The following is a 14,375-nucleotide window of genomic DNA, read 5'->3' on the forward strand; positions in this document are numbered from 1 at the left end:
AAATTGCCTTGTCATTTATGTTAATGTGCAAAGAATAAAAACATATGCCTGTACTGGTGAAAAATGTTAACTGATCCTGAAGAACAGGACCTGCTACTTTGAAGGAAGTTCTAAGCAGCATTTAGCCAGCTAAAGTTAAACTTCAGGTCTGCTATTACTAGATGATATGGTTGTCCTGTCTCTGTTAGTCATCTTGCGCAATGAAATGCGTTTCTGTAATATAGAGAAGTCTGTAAAAATTAATTTTTCAGGGCAGTTTGGTATTTGATAGCTTTGTAGTTGTCATTTGAAGCTGACTTTTCTTAATCTTCCACATGGTTCATAGTGTGAATTTCAAGATTCTGTCTAGACAAATTATGTAGTCAAAATTAGATGATCACTTAAGTGTTTTAATTCTTCTGAGCTCTAAATTGTTTAATCCTATTTATATTTGCTTTTGTAATTCTTTAGTATTCGTTTTGTTTTAACTCTCATTATTAATGTGTTTATTGCTGTATAGCCCTAATTGCCCCCCTCAGTGAAGTCTGTATGGTCATGTATCAAGTCCTGGTAAGATTTTGATACCGTAACTATCTCGCCTTGACAGAGCCATTCTATGGTTATGCTCCGTGTTGTCCATACTTTGTTTATAGGATCAGGAAAATCATAAATACCTGCCAATAAATTATATTCCAGGGCTTGCTGAAGCCCTTTTCCGTTCTTCGTGCCTTTTATTATGCTGCAGCTTCCTAGAGTGCCATGGAGGACATGAGACCTTGTGCCGATCTTGCTATTATGACTTGTACTCAGTGAGTCTAGTCTCCAGCCATGGATTGCTTGGCAGAGTGTATGCGTCAAAGTCTTTGTTTCCTATTGTTCTGTGATCTATCAGAATCCTAGAAAATTGATGTGCAAGTGTCTAATCTTAGAACTCTGGGAGAGATTAGCAGGCAGGATGTGAAAAATAACTGCTCAGGCATCCCCAGCTCCTTTGTTCAGATGTTTCAGCTGCACATGCAGCTGTATCTTTTTTTTATTTAAGTGGTAGTATCTGCCCCAGCAGTTCCTGCTGGCTTGGCTTCTCCCAATTTTGTAGTAATCTACTCAGTAGACCTTTGTGTCCATACCATCTTGATGCTTATCGCCTGATGTAGGCAGTGATCTAAGAACTGCAATTAAGGTTTTTGCGGGCAACGCGTGGCTCTTCGGGTATATGTATTCTGCAGATCCCTCTAGTAGGAGTAGTGGGAAGCCATGTCTGACTATGTCTTTCAAATGTGACAAAGTGTCTGAGAGAGACAGTAAAAATGAAGAACTGCTTCATATTTGTTTGAAGTTTTTTTGTGTTAAGTTGCTAAGCAAATTTCTTGATCTGTTTTTCTGTCCTTATTCTTCTTCTCAAATGGCGTTCATAATTCATTTTCTCAAGACCTCAGCAGGGATGATATGCCTTTTTTTATGTATTTTTTTTTTTTTTTAAATGGTCTGGTGACACCTAAAGACCATGTGCCTGGATAAGTGTCCTGTTTTGTTGCCCAGTATAGGAGGAATGGGATACATAGCAGAGACATATGCTCAAGTCTGGCTGATAACCAATGTGTAAAGAAAACAAATTCATATAAAAAAAATTTCCACGTTATTTGCATCAATGCTTTACATGGCAAAACCTACTGGGATTCTGATGTTGAAATCTGAGAGGTATACTCTCAAACTGAAATGTCACAAGAACAATTCTGGGAGCAAATAGGTAATATTAGTAATAAATTGCCAATGGAAGGTGAAGGTCACCTGTATCTCTGAAGGAACTCAGAATTGTTCAACTTGTAAATCTGATTGTCACTGTCTTAATCAACACTTTACTTACAACGAGTAGGTGGTAGTTTGTGTGATTCTAGTTTTCGAAAGAGCTCCAGGAGAGGACCCAGTAACTGCATGTTTCTTGACAAGTTCTTAGTAAATGGATAAAGGTCGTCTGGATCATAAAATTGTTGGATTTGTCAGAAATGTTGACAGAGCCTCTAACCAAAGGTTTTTATTGCCTTATAGTGCATCTCTTCAAGGGAGGTCTTATTGTGAATTAATAACTATCTAAGGAGGAAAGAAAAGTGACCAGACAATGATAGAACATTTGTCTGCTTTCATAATAGAAAGAGGTCATTGAGAGGCACTCTGTGAAACTGTGCCATTAAGTGTGTTTGTAAAGCGATCAGGAGGAGAAGGGTGAATAGTGAGGTGACAGTTTCACCGTAAAGCTGTGGAAGGATTTTCTGATGCTAAAAGTATGCTATAAGATGGTAAAACAAATTTGTTGTCAATAAATGCAAAGCAATGCCTATGCCGAAAAGAAATTACTATGAAGGTAAATACACAGTGAAAGGCTCTAAATAAGTTGTCACTCAAGCCGGAGGTCTTAGAGCTGTCTGTAGGATCTTTATTAAAAATGTCAGCTCGGCAGTAGCCAAACAGGCAAAGTGAGTTTAAACGTTTTTAACTTTCGAAGTGCAAAGAATAAAAAAATCTGTGTAAACTCATGGTGCTCCCACTGCCTGAATGCTTTTTATAGGTCTACTCTTTGTTTAAAAAAAAAAACAAACCCAAGTAGAATTCTAAGAGGTGCTGATATGAAGGAATTGTGCAATGGCTCCATACCGGAAGAGATTAGAGTGGGACTCCGCTGCCTAGAAATGGAGGTGGCTGAGGTATAGATACAATGAAAGACTGTGAAATCATAAATGACATAAAATCAATTAATAGGTGATGAGTACTTACTTTATCAAGGTGTAAGAATTTCGTTTAGTATCCCTTACTTGGTCAGACAGCAGGTTTAAAGCAAAGGATAATTTTTCGTGGAATTTATAGTTAAACTGTGCAAATTATTACCGTGGGTAGGAATGGGAAAAAGGTTGGATGCTTTCAAAAAGTGATTAGATAAATCCATAGATCTGCAGGGAGGTGCTGTGCAGAAAGATAATCTCTGTGGTTCAGGAAGTCTCTTAAGTTGCAGTTGGAAGCAGGGACTGTATTGAGGAGATGTGCTTTCTCTACTACTTCCCATCCTGAGGCAGGCTGCTGGATTAGCCTCACCTGGTATGGCTGCTGTTGTTGATCAGAGGTATTTGATCTTGCAATGTTCTAGTGAGGATGCTCTCACCATATTATTTAAATTGTTTGGGAGTATTGTGTCATGTGAACAGTCATGCTTAACAGAAAATCAGCAGGTATTAGCCAAGGTATATCGCATTAAAGGTCTATCAACATTATAATAGGTAAATGTTAATCTGTTGCGGAATGTTTCTGAATTTAAGTGTTCTCATGTCCAAAGTTCCATGGCACTTGCAATATCTACAGCTTGCACTTAATATATCTGAAACTTAAAAATGAGATGAGATTTGCAGTGTGTTAGCATGCAAAAGAATCTTAGAGTTGCAGAAGGCAGAAATCAAATACCTGATGTAAGAATTTCTTGGTAGTAAGAGAATGCTTTCTTGTTCCCGGGGTGGGGTGGGGGGGCACATTGCATGGGAATTACTATGCACTGAAATGCTGTGAGTATGCGCACAGGAAAGGAGCTGGAGCCCCAAGGAATAAGCATGTGAAGTGATCTATGAGAGATGGGTGCAAAACATTTTTTAATGAGAAGAATTCAAAGGTATATTTTTACAAAAACATAATGATTTAATATGTTTTTTAAAAAAGGCTGTGTATGGGGTTGCAGCACAAGGATGGAGGTTCTGAATGCTGGAAAATAGATCATTTTGTCTTTTACCCTTCATGTTGCCCTCTATCAGAGCAGTTCTGAATTGTTCTGTGCTTATCGGGCAGGAAGTGCATGTGAGATAAAATTGCTCTTAGGAAGTAGTTCAGATTGGACTGTGTCTGTAGTAACTGCCTGTTGGTGTGCTACACAGTTAGGTGGAAACAGGAGGTAGCCTCATAATTCGGCTGTCATCTCATTATGATTCTTATTCTTTAGTTCATTGCTTTCCGAAATGCTGGTTTCTGCTTGTTTTCCTGTGGGTGTGGTGTGAGGAGGAAAAATAATCTTTACAGTGTGGCTTGCTGATTATTTATTAATGCAAGCAAGGGCATTTGTAAATATAGGCTATTCATTTTGTTCAATGGCTGGATGATGTTAGGTGATATTAGAATTCGGGAGGGGTTTGTGTCCTTACTTATTGCAGAATAACTTCCTAAGTAGACAAGCCTTGTGCTTTAAGTTTTATTCAGATTTTCAGCTCTGAAGGCAGACTCTAAGGCTAGGCTTATGCAAACAAGCATTTGGGGTATGTACTAGGGTGCCATTAGCAGCAAGTGAACAAGTCTCCAGTGACAGCACACAGTCTGTGTCCCTTTTCACTCAGAGTAAATTACTGCAGCGTAAAGCAAACCACCCAGACAACAGCTAGGAAACAACGAGTATGTGCTATATTGGAACTCCAGCTTACAGTAATTGACTCTTGCCCAGTTACCTTAATTCTACATGCCATTTAAATCCATGTTTTTAGTTTACTTTAGTTGTTTTCCTTTTTATTTTTTTTAATAGTTCTAAGTTGCTCATTCTGAAATTTCCCAAGCAAGCTGTTCATCAGAGGCTTTTTGCAGGATTTTAAAAAAGTATTTTGCTCTCTTAAGGTAGGGAATAGGTAGAATTAAACTATGTTTTATTTTAAAAGCTTTGAAACCTTTATGCTTCTGGCTGACTTCCTGTATGAGCGCTGGGGAGTTGTCCTTTTATTTTGAGGATTTATATTTCGTTGCACTGGTGAAGATAGCCTTCCAGTTTGGCCAAATAATATTTGCAAAAATGATTTTTTATGTGCTCCTTTGAGACTCGCACTTCAGCATCTGAAAACTCCAGAGACTCTGCAACAGGTGTTTCTGATGTTGTGGAAAAGCAAAGGTGATGTACAATGAATTCCGCTGGTTTTAAAGTTTCCTTTTAGCCATGCTACTGAAGCAGTCTGTATTTTCTTAATTCCTCTACTTACATAATTGTAGGGTAAGAAAGAAAAAAAAATATGCAAAAATGTGAGACCATTATGAAGCCTTTAGGTACGGTACAAGGCTTACAGATCTCTTTCTTCTCCCAGAGGATGCCAGCCCCCATCAGACTGCGGGAGTTGATCCGGACCATCCGGACAGCAAGAACCCAGGCAGAAGAGCGTGAGATGATCCAAAAGGAATGTGCTGCTATCCGGTCATCCTTCCGAGAGGAAGATAACACATACCGATGCAGAAATGTGGCAAAGCTGCTGTATATGCACATGCTGGGATATCCTGCACATTTTGGACAGGTAGGTCAGAGTCCAGTGCTTGGTGTGCTATGTGCATATGCCATTCTGCTTTGCGTGCTTTGGGCACATTGACTTGTTTGGGGCATTCCTAGCTGCAGTTTTGCTGTCTGCTTTTTTGGATGTTTTGAGGTCTGTCTTCATGTATTTTCTGAACCTACAGTAGTTAGTTTTGACTTCGTTAGTGAGATCTGCTGTTTGGAGACTTATATATTTTGTTATGAAACTTAGGGTTAGTCTGCTTTTGCCAGACTGTTTGCTCCTCACCACCCGTGTTTCTGCAGAGCCGTAGTTCTTAAACCACAGTCCAGTAGATACGGATATTTCTAGATGGGTTCAAAACAGCACTTTGGAGTTCCGTCTCTGATGGAAAATACCAGATGCTTCAAAGGAGGTTCTGTACCCTTTTCCTTCTAAAGCAATCTATTCTAGGCGGTTAAGAGCGTGTCTGTTCCCAGCAATAAGAAATTGGTGTTCCTTATCCTTATCTTAGTGAGGTGATTTGGAGAATGTTGGTATGAGTTTTCTATCTCTTGGCATATTTTTGTTGTGGTATTTTTGACACAGGTAGATTGTGGAAAAGGGAGGCAGGAAGATGGGAGTTCTTGATCTACTTGTTCTTCAAGTGGAGCTTTACTTCGTCTTTGGGGCATGCTCTGTTATGCTTAGAAGTCAGTAAGTGTCCTGTTAGTAGTGATATAATCTAGATCTTCCAAAAAGCTAAATAACAAGTCAATCAAATTGTTATATCTCTTAAAAGTAGCTTCATCTCTTGGGAGTCTATCCATTCATGGTTGGATTTGCCAATCCTGACATGTCTCACTGAAACAGTAAACTCAAACCGCTGAAATCAAATTCAAAATAGTCTTAGTGGTAGGGAGTGAGTCTGGACCGTCCTTTTGCAATACAAAGTGCATCACCTTACTTCTACAACATTGGATTCTTCTCACAGGATACTGAGCTCTTGCATAAGAGCAAGTGAATTTGTGTACTATCCTGTTTTTAACACTTTACATAGCCAGGCTCCCTGGTCCAAGAGAGAAACCTCCTGTTACAAAAGTTAAGGTTAACTATCTAAGAGCTACAAGAAGAATGAAGAGAGTTACAGATACGTGTCATCTAGAATTTATACATTTGACTTATGTTAGGAACATGTTTAAATTTTATTGGGACTGTTTTATCTTGTTAATCAAGTATTTAATTCCATGTATGGAAGACTAGACCAGATATCTTAAGAATTTTTCAGTTTCTGCTTTCGTCAGTAATGGTAAATTACCTCTTCACTCTCAGTGGAAGAAGGATAAAACAGATTATTCAATATCTGTTATTTTAAGGGTTTCTACATCTCAAACAGAAGCATCTATGCTGACTATTTTGGGAACAGAGTACTTAATTCGATGGCCTTGGTTCTCATGTAGTTTATCAGCTGCATTTTCAGGAAGGTATAGGGCCCGAGGCCGAGAAGGGATTTTAACAAGTATTCTCCAAGTGAGTAAGTTGCAGACCTTTGCATGTCCTCAATGTTTGTAACTGGATGGAATCTTTCAAAATGCTAATGTTGTGTAGGTGGGGTATAGTTTGCATGAGCTGGGGACCCGTTGAAGACACATGCTGTTCCAGCAGTGGAGTCTTGTAGATAGACAGTCAGGCATTGTGGACAGGAAGTTTCTGAGTAATAGGATAAATACGTGGGAAATATGTTTGGTGAAAAACAAGAGAGCCACAAGCTGTGTTAGACAGAAGATGTAAGCAGACAACTGACTTTAGCTAACGGTGTGAATGGGGTAACCAATAATAAAAGAGAATCTAGAGAAGGTGTCAGAAATAGTGAATGGCTGATTTATTTCTTTCCAAGCCAGGGATCCTCGACTTTGACCTAGGATATCTTGTCCAGAAATATGAGCACAAGCACCATATTTAGCCAGTGCATGCTGAAATGCACTGGATGGCAAGATGTCTCTTGAGCATGTGGAAGGGCCATTTGTGCAAGTTTGGAAGGTATCAGGCAGCCTGGGCAAATGGTCAAATAACTTTATTATTATTGTCATTATTTCCACTTGCAAAAAAATTCCAGTTAAAATCTTGGGTAAGCTGTAGTCTGGGTACATGCCGGTATCTTGTCTGGCTTTACTAATGTATCTGTTACAGTACTGATGTAGCAGATTTTAATTGTTCCTTTGAATGAAATGGATATAATGGTATCATGATTTCTTCCACTAATTAGACCTACTAAGAGCTTCAGCTGATCATGTTTCTCAGTATTGCTGTGACTGAAGCTAGTTTGCATGTATTTGTATACAAGCGAAACAAGAACTCATCAGCTTTCATGGAGTAAACTTTAATAATATCTTTCAAATTCAGAAGTACTAGAAATTTGTCTTGCAGTATCTGTTGCAGTCATTGGTTTCCTTCTGCTTTTTCTTAGTCGTTCATCTTCTGCTGTTGTTGGCTCTTACGCTGTAGCTTAGATGTCATCAGTTCTGCCTTACATTTTTGCAGGAGGTTGTATAAGAAAGTATCTTGTAAACCTGGAGAAGAAAGTTGGCTCAGAGGTACATTATTCTCTTACAGAAAGAACTGGAAAGATAAGAGGTCGATATCTAGTGTTCTGTACCTTATCCCTGGTTGATCTTGCCCGTTTCTGCAAGTTTGGTTATCCTTGTGGATGACTGAACTTATTGTTTAGAGGTGTTTCTTTATTCTAGGTTTTCAGTCCCTTTAAACCTAGCAAACTGAACTTGCTTTCTTTCGAGCTTTTTCTTATCAGTTTATCACCTTGCATTAGCTGAGTGTTCATATGTGACAACTTCCATAGTTGCGTTGTGTGTTCTGATGCCATGCGGCTGTGAGATGCTAGGCCATGGCACTTACTTTCTCTGGCACTTCAACTTTAATTTTCTTGTCAATATCCTGTACAACTTCACCTTCCTGATGTGTGTGCTTCTTGCATCTCACCTGTGTCTGTTGCCCTTTTCAAGCTTCCCTATAGCTAGGGACCATGAAAAACTCTTCATGATGCCCCATATTTTTGCCTGTGCATGCCCCCTTTACTTCCTGTAAAACAGATCTGTTGCAAGCTTTCTCTGACCCCTCCTTACATCCATTGCGTATGCTTGCTTGCTGCCTCAGCTAATTTGTAAAACAGACTTACGGGATGTGTTTGTGAGGGACAGGTCTCTTACCAGTTTTGAGAAGCCATTTATGCTACTTCCTGCCTGGAAAGTAGGGATTGATTATAGTTGATTAATTATCTGTTAGATAAAAATATCTTAGTGCATAGTGGTGTCAGAATATCTCTGTGGCTGATGTCTTTTTTTTTTTCAGTAATAAAGTGTTAAGTTTAAAAATGGGTTAGCAATTAAATTCTTAATCAGCTGAGTGCAAGTGGCAGCTATGCGTGTTATCTTAGGGATCTCCTTTATGCTGTTGAACACAGTTGACATGTGGAAGGGAATGGTGGAAGGGAAGCTTGTAGTGGCTACAAGGCATGATTTTAGTCAAACTTCATGTGTTCAAATAGAGATTGCAGAGCAGCACAGAAACTTAACTGTCTCTGACTGTATCTAAGGTTTACTTAGCTAGCAAGTTCTGGCAGATCATAATAAACAAAAACTGGTTTTGACCAATTAACTTACAGAGCATTGATGTTCTCTCTAGTAGGTAGATGGACCCATTTAAGCCTGGTTCAGAAATTTCCAGTGTGTATCAAACATGACACATGATTTAGATTTCCAGATCTTTCGTATTTTGTTTTTAATGATGAATCTTTTGTCTATATAAAAATGTTATCTTTTATTTTTGTGATCTGACATAAACCTGTATATTTAGTATATCTGAGGTCATGGAAGGCCAACAGTGTCTGGTTACTTCAAGATGCAGGAGCTGCTAATGACTTTTCAGCTGGCTTGCTGGGAGCTTTGGGCAGGTCATTTAACCTTTCTTTAGTTTCCACATTACCAAAATGGGAATAAAATACACTTTTAAGAATGCATTCTGAGAGACCTAAATGAGTAAACATCAAAATTCACTGTTTCTTGTCTAGCTAAGAAGTAGTTTAAGCTAATTCTGTCTTTTTATTTTTCTTCTTTTTTTCCTTTTTTTGTTTTTTCCAGTTGGAGTGCCTCAAGCTCATTGCCTCTCAGAAATTCACAGACAAGCGCATTGGGTATTTAGGTGCCATGTTGCTGCTGGATGAGAGACAGGATGTCCATCTTCTTATGACCAATTGCATCAAGAAGTAAGGGTACCACCTCTCTCTCCATCAACACATGCTGTAAGGTTTCAGGATCTGAAAGTACACTCCTGACAGTGATATTTTGAGTACTTTAGGTTTTTTCCTTTGTGTTAGAAAACTTGTATCTTCAATTTGTTCTGTGCTGTTGACCGTACAAGACTGTTCTAGTATTGTACTGTATTGGATGATTCTGTCTAGCTTGCTTAGAGGGAAAAGAATATAAAATTTCATTGGTCCTAAAAAGGTGTATGTGGCAAATGACACTTCGTGTAACTACTGTCACAGAATGGTAGTACGTGTTTCTGGAGGCTACGTTAAGATAAATAAAACCAGGAAGATGAAATTACTAGAGTAAGCTGCTCAGCCAGTGCAGAAGACCTGCAATTGTTGCAGAGAACTCTCTTCCATTTCTGTAAATTAGTTATCTCCCAGCTTGCAGTAGGGAAGAGCCAGGCGAGCAGTAATGCAGCATCAGTAAAGGTCCGTGCACCTTTTAAATACGATTGAATCAGGATCTCTTTGTAGCACTGTTAAAGCTTTGTAGGCTGCACTGGCCATCATATGTCACAAAGTCATATATATTGCTACAGCCATGTTGTCCTGTGTTTATTTACTTGACTTCTGCTGACGAACTCTTCAGAGTCGTCTGACTTCAAGGATCAAGGCTGTGTATCCACCTTTCTTTTTAAGGTTGGCCTAACAGTTCTGAAGAATGGTTTTCCTTGGAAGCAAGGCGGTAACGGGATGTGCTATCTGCTTGGCATCTTGCTGAAATCAGACAAGAGGGGATGGGAAATAATATTTTTTTTTTCCCTTCTCTCAGCAAAATGCTGTTAAACTGGGACTGTTTTACATTACAGTTTAGTAGATCATGATTGGTGCATTTCTAATAACACTCCTTTTCAAGAGGGATGGGAGCAGGAGTGGAACAGCTGGGTTCTAGTTGAGTTATCCAAATGTCTGCTTGGTTGTGTGTGGTGTGTCTTTTTTTATTATTATTTGCTTTTAGAACATAAGCCTCCCAGATATTAGCAAGTAAAGTATTGATCTTCAGTTTGACAGAGGCCTCAAAGTACTTGGAAAGAAACTTCACAAAACTGCAGGCCTGAGGATCTGCTAACTTTGGATGTAGTGTCCAGGAGAGAAGAGACATTTGGCTAAAGATTTTTTTCATTGAAGTGTCATACCTGTGAGGCTCTTCCATTAGAACTAGGCTGCTAGGTCAACAACTCTTCTGATTGTTTATGCTAAAATGAATTTGTGTGGTAAGGGTACAGTTTGAACTGGAAATGGGTCAGACTGAAGCTGAGCAAAACTGGTGGACAGCTTCCCACTATCTTAGTGGGTTGTTTATTGCTTTCTTCTTTGGCTTCTGTATTTACCACTTTGCCTTGCTTTTATGTAGACATTAAGGTATTTGATTTATGGCATTGTCTATTGTTATTTTATCACAAAACCTAGATTTTTTGATACAAAAAATGCGAGCACACTTGTGAGGTACATACTTGCTATACACACAGCTATATATAGCTGCCAAAAATTTGTTAAAGGAAGGAAACGAATAACAACCCATTTAGAGGCATGTGCTGTCTGTTCCTTCATCTGCATGTTGCCATAGCTGCTTGATGTTACAACCAGAATACTGTCTCCTGCTTTTCTGCACGTTGTGCACATTTGGTTACGTACCACTTGTATCCCCTGCTCTCCCATCACGCAGTCACCAGCTCCCCTCCCCTCCCAAACCAGGAACCATAGCCTTTACTTTCTTCAACATTGAATCCTGGGTACTTTGGCAACATGAGTACTAAATAGTCTGATGGAAAAATAGCTTAGAAATCAGTTTTAAAGGCTGTTGAGATTGCCATGTGGAAGCTATATTGTCTTGTACTTAGTGTGACATTGGTTGCTGGCCTCGTGAGTAGCATCTGCTGTTAGGTGGTTTAACTTCTTATTGGCTGCTTTTTGCAACTTTCTTAGGCGTATGGATAGTTCAGAGTGCTAAACAAAATTCCTGTGTGGATTATTTTCAAGGTGTGCGAATGGTGGGGTTTGTGGTTTTTCCTCAAGATAGAGGATATTTTTACATAGATGTTTATATACTGTTTGGTTTGTAAATGCAGATGCAGAAGCTAAAGCCTATCCTGTAATGTGTTTAAACTGGGACGACCCACGGACTCACTGCAGGACTGTACTTCATGTTGTGTTTTTTTGGTTTTTTTTTTTTTTTTTTTGCATGAAAGTTCCAAAATGCAACATTTTGGCTTTACTTGAGAAGTTTCAATGGGATTCTGTGTGGTCTTCCCTCTTTCCGGATTAACCCCTAGATACCCACCTGATAGTTTTAACCAAAAATTTTATCTTTATAATTCTAAGGATTCTAAGTAGAAGTAGTAGCAAACCCTGTGGTACATGCACTCAAAGCTGCTATTGCTCCTGATGCCTGCTTCCAAATGCTGAGGATCTGGAGAGTTCTTCTGGGCTATATGTGCAGCTGGTTAGATGACTATAGATAGATACAGATGCCTTTTTTTTGTGTGTTCAGGTTCTCTGTGCATGCTGATTGGCTTTTTTTTTTTTTTGTTCTCCTTTACAGTGACCTTAATCACAGCACGCAGTATGTGCAGGGGCTGGCACTCTGCACTCTTGGCTGCATGGGCTCCTCAGAAATGTGCAGAGACCTTGCAGGAGAAGTGGAAAAGCTCCTCAAAACTTCCAACTCCTATCTTAGGAAGAAGGTACTTCAGGGAACTTTTGAATACTTTGTTATGGATTAAAATGCAAGATTGGTTGGATACCTTGCTAATATCTGGAGTACTAGATGGCGTGGATCACACTGGCTGAGTATTTTCCCAATGTGCAAGGCAGAGGTCAAAACTCCCTGTCTGTCTATAGCAGGAATGTGTGTAAGCCTCTGAAAGACAAGCCTCCAACAAGTGAGGCAATTGTTTCGGTGTTGACACTCTCCACCTTGAGGTTCTTGATGGTGATGTGAACACCTGCGCATTCATACATTAACCCCAAACTTCTAGTCACTGGCTTCATTTCTATATCTTCTCATATAAGTCCAGAGGAACTTTGACCATTAACAGTGGAGGCTGATATCTGAAGGTTTCAACCTATTTGATCTCCTCCGTTGATGATGACGACAGTAGTATGTGAGATAGAAAGGTTAAGGGCTTGAAATGGGCAAACAATTATAAATTGTCTTGTGTCCGTGGCAAGTGTGCCATAGCATCTGCAAAGTGTAATCAGTCGTGTGCTTTTCAATTTATTTAATTAAGTCTTGTGGAGGGTGGGACGCAGTAAGGTTTAGGAAGAGATGCATTGTTACTTCTTTGTCTAGTGCTGGATCTAGGGGGAGATTGGAGAGAAAGCAATGCTAAGAGGTATTGCTGTGTTCTGGGGAGAGGCCCTCAGTGCACTTGATTCTCAAGCAGCTGTAAAGTGTAGTGTCTCCTGTTGCTTCTGCACCCTAGAAGAAGTAGGCAATTTTTTTGCAGTATACTTCTGTTTTTCATAGGACCCATCACCTGCAGGAGGAAGTTATTTCGTGGGGAAGGAGATGATACTCAGGGGAAAGAAAATGAGCCATAAATTTGACATAAAATTTCATTCTTTGCTTCCAATGTATTATCCCCTCCCTAGCAACAGGAAGACAGACTGAAGCAGCCGTATTAAAGGCAGAGCTGCTTTGCAGTTAATATCACTTCTGGAGTGAATAATGTAAAAATGAACCATTGCTAGTGGGAATATTACTTTGTAACTCAGTGTCTTCCCTCCCCCCCACCCCTTCCTCACTCGTGGTAGTTTATTGAACTATTCTCTGTGATGCTCTTTACTGTCACTTGTAGTAGAGAGATGGAAAAATGTACCATAAACTTTACAGGCCTTTCTATGTCATGAAATTTGTGAGAATTCTCACTGTGCTAGATGTTCTCAAAACATGTATCGTTGTCATTACAGTATGTACTAACAGACCTGTTTTTCCTATACAGGCAGCATTGTGTGCTGTTCATGTCATTAGAAAGGTGCCTGAACTCATGGAGATGTTCCTGCCAGCCACCAAAAACTTGCTGAATGAGAAGAACCATGGTAATATCCGAGACTCTACTTAGCAAGGCTATGCTGTTCTTTACGGGATGGTGCGCTTGCTACCTAAGCCTTTTGTTTGGAAGGAATTGTTGAGGTGTATTTGTATGATTTATTTCTTCCCATTTCTATGCAGTGAAAGCAAAGAAGGAAAGGGTGTGTATGACTGTGCTAGTCAGCAGGACTTCTACATGGCATAGGTGATAAAAGAAACTCTTTCACTGGGTTTTGATACACTTCAGAGTGGGTGGAATGGGAAAGTTTGTGATTTTTATCCAGTAAGACTGCCTTCAGGGACTCTAAAGTGCACTTTTTAGGGTGTTTCTTTTTTTCTTTTGTTAGCATAGCACTATCAGATTCTCTGACATCATTTTTGCAGGCATTCCCAGGACTGAGATACTTACTTTGCTGTCAGAAGAGAGTCTCTTCAGTGCTGTTTTTCATCAGAACTACATCATAAAACAGATTCTCACTTTAATGGTCCTTTGTGAGATTATTCTGTTTTAATGCATTTTCTTGCACAAGTGCTTCTAGAAGGTTATTTCATAGAATCATATAATCTTCATGGTTAGAAGGGACCTTTGAGATCGAGTCCAGTCATACAGACACAAAAAAACCCCCCTACAATCTCTGCCACTAGAGCATGCCCTGAAGTGCCAAATCTAGACGTTTCTTAAACACCTCTAGGGATGGTGACTCAACCACTCAACCACCTCCCTGGACAGGCTGTCCCAGTGCCTGACCACTCTTTCAGTAAAGTAATTCTTCCTAATATCTAATTT

The 14,375-nt window shown here is 39.5% G+C and overlaps 1 protein-coding gene across 3 annotated transcripts in view; it reads left to right on the forward strand.

Annotated features, from left to right (window-relative positions):
* The window catches only part of AP1G1 (adaptor related protein complex 1 subunit gamma 1), a 42,762-nt gene that overhangs the window by 5,393 nt on the left and 22,994 nt on the right, over positions 1-14,375 (forward strand). For all 3 annotated transcript variants that reach the window (XM_063334948.1, XM_063334950.1, XM_063334949.1), the window contains 4 exons: positions 5,070-5,273; positions 9,383-9,507; positions 12,098-12,239; positions 13,500-13,596. In XM_063334948.1, coding sequence (XP_063191018.1) covers positions 5,073-5,273; positions 9,383-9,507; positions 12,098-12,239; positions 13,500-13,596 — 565 coding nt within the window. In that variant the 5' untranslated portion in view covers positions 5,070-5,072. The remainder of the gene's footprint in view (positions 1-5,069; positions 5,274-9,382; positions 9,508-12,097; positions 12,240-13,499; positions 13,597-14,375) is intronic.

The sequence above is a fragment of the Chroicocephalus ridibundus genome, chromosome 4 (assembly GCF_963924245.1).
Source record: "Chroicocephalus ridibundus chromosome 4, bChrRid1.1, whole genome shotgun sequence".
Lineage (NCBI taxonomy): Eukaryota > Metazoa > Chordata > Aves > Charadriiformes > Laridae > Chroicocephalus > Chroicocephalus ridibundus.